The sequence below is a fragment of the Guillardia theta genome (genome assembly GCF_000315625.1).
Source record: "Guillardia theta CCMP2712 unplaced genomic scaffold GUITHscaffold_24, whole genome shotgun sequence".
NCBI lineage: Eukaryota > Cryptophyceae > Pyrenomonadales > Geminigeraceae > Guillardia > Guillardia theta.
The window spans coordinates 196,745-202,744 of NW_005434650.1; the positions used below are offsets into that span (position 1 = coordinate 196,745).

General features: G+C 54.7%; 2 protein-coding genes across 2 annotated transcripts in view; one reads left to right on the top strand and one right to left on the bottom strand.

Annotated features, from left to right (window-relative positions):
* Positions 1-2,059: 2,059 nt before the first annotated feature.
* On the bottom strand, positions 2,060-3,057 carry GUITHDRAFT_151961 (hypothetical protein). The gene is made up of 5 exons (XM_005834693.1): positions 2,906-3,057; positions 2,621-2,859; positions 2,489-2,572; positions 2,286-2,444; positions 2,060-2,235 (listed from the first exon to the last, which is right to left on the bottom strand). Exons 1-5 carry the CDS (start codon positions 2,937-2,939, stop codon positions 2,113-2,115), a joined length of 639 nt encoding a protein of 212 aa, XP_005834750.1. The 5' UTR covers positions 2,940-3,057; the 3' UTR covers positions 2,060-2,112.
* A 1,494-nt stretch (positions 3,058-4,551) lies between these two features.
* The window catches only part of GUITHDRAFT_106323 (hypothetical protein), a gene marked incomplete at both ends in the record, with an annotated part of 6,320 nt that continues 4,871 nt past the window's right edge, over positions 4,552-6,000 (top strand). The window contains 8 exons of the mRNA XM_005834694.1: positions 4,552-4,620; positions 4,788-4,825; positions 4,873-4,957; positions 5,007-5,126; positions 5,171-5,229; positions 5,272-5,338; positions 5,524-5,577; positions 5,743-5,796. Of these exons, the coding sequence (XP_005834751.1) occupies positions 4,552-4,620; positions 4,788-4,825; positions 4,873-4,957; positions 5,007-5,126; positions 5,171-5,229; positions 5,272-5,338; positions 5,524-5,577; positions 5,743-5,796 (546 nt within the window). The remainder of the gene's footprint in view (positions 4,621-4,787; positions 4,826-4,872; positions 4,958-5,006; positions 5,127-5,170; positions 5,230-5,271; positions 5,339-5,523; positions 5,578-5,742; positions 5,797-6,000) is intronic.

Here is a 6,000-nt window from a genome sequence, read left to right on the forward strand (position 1 = left end):
ACATCGACGCGAATGTGACGGCAAACGATTCCATGCACAGAAAGAGAGCGCCTCATGTGCCTCATGACCTGCCACCATCCACCACTCTACAAGTGTCGAAAGAAGCAGAGGACGGCGTCTGCATCATCTGCGGCAAGGACATGAGCACTTGGTGCCTGAGCGAGCAGGAGCGGCACGTCAATGATTGTGTCGATGAGCGTGCAGGTGAGGAGACAAGCGAGTTCCAGTGCATGACTTGGTGTACAGGAACAAGTGCAGAGGTCAGATGCATGATCTGCAATGCAAACTTGTCACTTGTAGACGAAGATGAAAGGACAAAACATGTCAACGACTGTTGTGATGTGATGATACAGGTATGAATTGAGACTGGCTCATTTGAAATGACTTTGACCCTAAACCCTAAACCCTAAAATGACGCCATTTGTCTCAGGACAGCAACATTACCGCGGGCTTGTCCGCATCTTGCAACGATCACGGGGCAGCAGAAGACTTCAAGGATGTGGGCAGGACAAGGAGTGATCCTGACGGGCAGTTACAGACACTCTCTGAGAACCCCAACCTGAGGGTGCACGAGGCACTGGAGGCCCTTGGCTTCAGTAAATTTCTCTTCAAGTTCGCTGATGATGATCAAGCTCTGGTATGTCCTTAATGACCTCACCTCCCTCCCTGCCCTACCCCTCACCCTTCCCTTCGCTCCCCGCGCCCTTGTTCTTGCATCCTTTCCCCCATCTCCTCCCTTCTAGTCTAGCAGGCCTCTTGCTCGTCATTTCTATGTTGTAGATCTTATGGGAGATGGCAGGTGTCCCTCGAAGAGGAGCAGATGAAGTCGCGAGGCTTGTCTGTAGGAGCACGAAAGAAGCTTCTGGGCCTGAAGCATCAGATTATGAGCAGGGCAAGGGAGGATGACCGTTGCGAGGGAGGAGACGAGCGTGCGAGGAAGAAGCGACTTGTATACATCGGTCAGGTTGAACGCAGAGAAGCCGCAAGGGGCAGAGGCGTCCAGCTGACCCTCCGGGAGGAAGCGAAGCAGCGGGAGCAGGAAGGATGTTCGCAACTTGAGTTAGCGTTGGCGCTATCTGCTTCCTTGCAAGCATTCCATTCAGACATTGAGAGTGATCTTCGAGCCAAGCGAGAGCTCGCAACTAGTCTGCAAGAAGCATGTCGTGGCGGCGAAGTTGAGGTGTCAAGACTTGAGCTGCGTTGATAGTCACCTCTCACTCATACTCTAGGTACCATCGGTTCTTCTCCTCTTCTCGTCCCCTTGCCATCTCCCTGCTCAGTGTTTGCTGTCCGAGCTGCCCCCTGCGAGCCGCTGGGAGGGAAGCAAGACGCACACAAGCGCCAGCAGGAACAGCCTGTGGCGAAGAGCCGCTGCTGATCTCGGCGACATTCGAGACTCCGACAAGTTTCTGACCGATGCCTTGATCTCGATTCGTGACTCCAGACAACAAGGATGCACAGACAAGCATGAAGAGAACGACGAGGCGGCAGAGAACGAAGAAGGAAAAGGGGAAGAGGAAGTGGGCCAGACACAGCATGAGATTCGAGACGGGGAGACAGCAGGGAGCGAAAGGGAAAAGGGGGGAAGAGGGGAGGGGTCAAACTCGGATAGTCATTCAGAAGGAGGTGACAGAGACAAGGATTCTGACGATCAGGAGCAAGTGTTTCAACATTTGCTTCAGCTTATCGTCGATGATGATGTGACTCCTTCGCAAGGATCTATAGGGAAACAGCAACAGGAGGTGGAGAAAGCGGAAGGTGGAAGGGGGCAGCATGAAGTGCTCGACGAGGAGGAGGACGAGGAGGACGATGAGCAAGACAGCGGCTGCGGTGGGATAGAAGAGGCAGTAGCTCTGATCCGGACGAAGCTGCTCACTCTTTCACAACAAGCACGAAGTTCCATTCAGGAGGAAGTAATCCAAGCAGTGAGCGAGCAGATCGACTCGTATGACCGAGCAAGGAACCAGATCACAGCGCGAACTGAGGAGGCGATAGAAAGGCTTAAGCGGAAGATGGCGAAGGAAATCCGACGAGAGGACAGGAGGCACGCGGCTCGATTGAAGGAGTCAGTTTGCTCTTGTTTACAGCTGTTTGATTGACATACACGAGACTTCATCGCTGAGACCTCGCGTGCTTCGCTGAGTTGACGATCTGCCGCAGCGAATCTTTTATGGCGGCGCCGTGACGCCTCAACCCCATCATCTGCCGCTGCACACACGGGCACTGCATCCTCAACTAGAACAAGGTCAGGCAATGTCGCTTGAGTCGCTTCAAGCTGGACCGACCTGAGTCGTAGAGGACTGCTTGGCACAGCTGCAGTCTTCCTTCATGGCCTCGGCGATGGCCGCAGCGATAAGCGGCTCGAACTCACCAGGAGTGTAAGCAAGAGGAGCTCTTGCCTCCTGGTGCACCCCAGGAGCAGGAGCGCCTGGGGGCGCCGGCACCTGCAAGAAATGAGGGGCAGCTTCGGCCAAGTCAGCCGCCTCACCGGAAGAGGAGGAGAGGGTGGCATGATCGGATAGACCGGAGGGCTGGGAGGTCCCGGCATTCCTGCCTGACCCGGCACTCCAGGCTGTGATGCGGTCAAGACGAGATGCGGAAGAAGAGAAGAGAAGCGTACCTCTCCATCCTCCCCCTTGGGACCCTTGTCACCCATCGGGCCCATGAAGCCAGGGAGTCCATCCATGCCTGGCCTTCCCTGCTGTCCTGGGGGTCCTGGAGGTCCCCTGCGCCCCATCGCTCCGTTCATTCCTGCTGGTCCTGGTGCACCTGGTCGTCCCTGCTGGCCCGGGGGACCTTCGGGACCGGGCGCTCCTTCCTCTCCCATCTGACCATCCCGTCCATCTTTGCCTTCCAGGCCTGGAGGAGGGTGAGAACTGAATCGCCAGACAAGCAGGTTGATGACCTGCAGGTCCTGGAGGCCCTCGTGGTCCGTTCATTCCTTCCTTGCCAGGGGTGCCAGGAGGTCCAGGCAGACCGGGGGGGCCCGTGGGGCCAGGATCACCTTGCTCACCCACGTTGCCCTCAACGCCCGGAGGTCCATCGAGACCATCTTGCTGTTACACAAGACAAGTCAAACGAGTGCTGCTACGAGGACAGCTCTACCCCTGCTTCACCCGGACGCCCTTGAGGACCGGGGGGGCCAGGCATACCCGGAGGCCCATTCTTGCCCGGAACGCCATCGTAGCCGTCTCTTCCCTCCTGTCCCGGCGGACCCGGCGGACCCACTTCTCCGGGCAAACCTCTCGCTCCTTGTTCCCCCTGGGCAAGTTCGTTCAGTGACGAAACGGGCAGGGCAAATGCTTACGGGAGGCCCCGTTCTTCCCTTAGGCCCAGGATGCTCAAGGACGTGATTGATGTGCTCTTGCAACAAATTTTCATCAGCGATCAACTTGGCCACGGCATCGGACATTCCAGCTACACTGTTGGAGGATTACCCAATCGTTTGCAACAAGGAGAGCACCACCCACCGGTTGCGTATCCGCACATAGTTAGACAAGTCCAACCGTTCGCCGCCACCTGCTTCTAGTCGTCGAATCTTGTTCGCCAAGGCATCAGACCTCTGAATAAGAGACTGCTCTCTTCGTCATTGACGCAACAAGGATGAGCAGCTGCCAACCTGAAGCCGCTCCCTGTAGCTCTGTTTGGTTGCTAAGACCTGCGCCATTTCAGACTTGCTCCTTCTTATAGCTCTTTCAACCTTCTCTTCCCACAATTTTCGTTCATCTGCCAGTCTTTCATCAACTCGTTTCCTTTCTGCGTTGAGTCGAACCTGCAAATAGCTCTCAGAATCGTGAGCATCTCCAACAATCTCAAAAGAGACCTGAAGATCCTGTTCCGTGTAAACAGCATTAGGACATGCAACACCACTACCCTTGGCGCAAGGGTTGATGATGGTTTCGTCTTTCGTCTCGGGCTTTGGGAAGACAATCTTGGCGTTCACTTGAACAGGATTCACTGAGTTCCCTGGCCCCACTATGTTGGGAAGGGTGAACTGTGTTGAGCCCTCCCAAGATCTATCCTGCGGACCTTGGCTCTGCTTCCACACAACGGGCATGGAGGCCTGTGGTTGTATGAAGGAATTGATAAAACTGCCTGCGACTTTCTGCGCGATCTGAACTCCTTCGCGGGTGTCAGGGTTCCCTGCGAATGGCGAAGAGACGGGGACAGCCAGAGGCTGATAGTTTCCCTCCATGCCTGTTGAGATCCTCACTTTCTCGCTGCCATCATTCCCCTCCTTTTCCCCGCAGTTCTTGCAGTCAGCTGGTCCCGTCGCCTTGCCATCCACCCCGACTTGAGCAGCTGCTGCCTCGGCTGCTTCTGCCGGCGAGTTTGCAGTCGCAAAGCCGTCAATGGTGATGGGGGCGAGGAGAGAGGAGGGCGAGACGGAGGGAGGTGAGACCTGAGACATCACCAGCAGAAGCAGCATGACGCTTGCTGCCGCTACCCACCGCCCTCCCACCATTGAGCGAAGGGGCATAAACCGTTACGACAGGTATTTCCGTTACTTGCTAAAGATTTGCGGAGGGCTGCCTCAGAGCATTGGGAGTCATGGAGGGGAGCATGGAGGCGAGTGCGATCCAATGGATCAACACGTTCGAAGACAAGGAAGAGAACAAGGTGAGAGCTGCGAGAGAGAAGAGAGCAAGCCGCGAGAGACGAGACGAGGAGAGGAAGAAAAGGAGGAAGGAGGAAGAGGGGAGGAGAAAGGAATGGGGAGGGAGGGGAGGTCCTGCAAGGAGGCAAGGGAAGCGAAGGGTGGATCTCACTGGTCTATCATGCGATAGATTTCCTCCCTAGACCAGCTTTCCGATGGACTGATTCTGTGAGTTTTGCTCGATGTACAGGATTTCAACTCATGATGATTGACAGACATGAAGTCCTTCGAGACATTGCTCCCGAAAGCTTCTTGGAGGAGTCGCTCAAGTTGGATGTTGGTTCCAACGTCATCCTGAAGGTCCTGGGTCTGGCTGGCTTCGAAGCTGACGCTTAGTCTCTTGGAGTAGGCCAACAACATCAAGCGACTGCTCAAGGAACTGGATGCTTACTACCGAGAAACTTTTCGACAAGAGATGGACGTGAACAGCATAGATGCTAATGCTGTGGCTCGAGGAGAAGCTGAAGCGGTGCTGTGAACCTGTCAATTCAAATGGTTGATTTAAGGGTGCAGATCATGAAATTGGTTGAACTTGTGTTGGGTTGTGCTGTGCAGTGTGAGAAGAGACAAAGGTATGATAATATGAATTTAGTCTATCATGACAACGAAATCAGATACATCGAGCGATTGATGAACGATCTCGATAAATCGTCTCAAGCAAACATCATGATTCTTACTCAGGTCCCTCTACCTCTACCTCTACCTCTACCTCTACCTCTCCCTCTCCCTCTACCTCTACCTCTACCTCTACCTCTACAACTACCTGTACCAATACCGGGAAGTCTACCCGTTCCTATGTTTGACGATACCAAGGAGGTGCTTTGACAACCTTGTGGTACTTGGTGGGTCTTTGACATCCTGCAAAGACGATGAAGGAGTTCGTTGGAAAGGCATCCTCCAAAGAAGACAATAATGACGAGGTAATGGATCATAGGCCATGCTATATCCATCCCCTTTCTTTCTCGTCTCGTCTCGTCTCCTCTCCTCTAATCTGCTCTGCCCTCTCCACTCCCCCTCTCTCCTCTCCTCTCTTCTCCTCTCCTCTCCCCTCCTCCTCTTCTATTTCTCGCTCATTTCTCTTTCAGCCCGTGGAGAGCACAGACCAGAATCGCTTCCGTCGTCTCGCGCATGGCGCTGGGGTACTAGTGCAGGATCTCGTCCTTCCGCCTCTCATCCTTCCCTCCAGTACGTCCATGGAGGTATCGTGGTTGGCACTGCCGAAAACTCCGGCCCCGACAGGTCTGCTGAGCATGTTTCCCCTCCCTGACTGTGCATGTCTGCTCTTCTTTCCTCTCCCTCCTTCTCCTGCCAACTGTGCTCATGCTTGTTAACAGATACGGGCA

Coding starts and splice junctions, on each gene's coding strand:
- GUITHDRAFT_151961 (XM_005834693.1), bottom strand. CDS start 2,939: ATGAACGGACCACGAGGGCCTCCAGGACCTGCAG. Junction 2,860..2,905: donor AGGGCCTCCAGGACCTGCAG/GTCATCAACCTG, acceptor ACCCTCCTCCAG/GCCTGGAAGGCAAAGATGGA. Junction 2,445..2,488: donor CACCCTCTCCTCCTCTTCCG/GTGAGGCGGCTG, acceptor CATTTCTTGCAG/GTGCCGGCGCCCCCAGGCGC.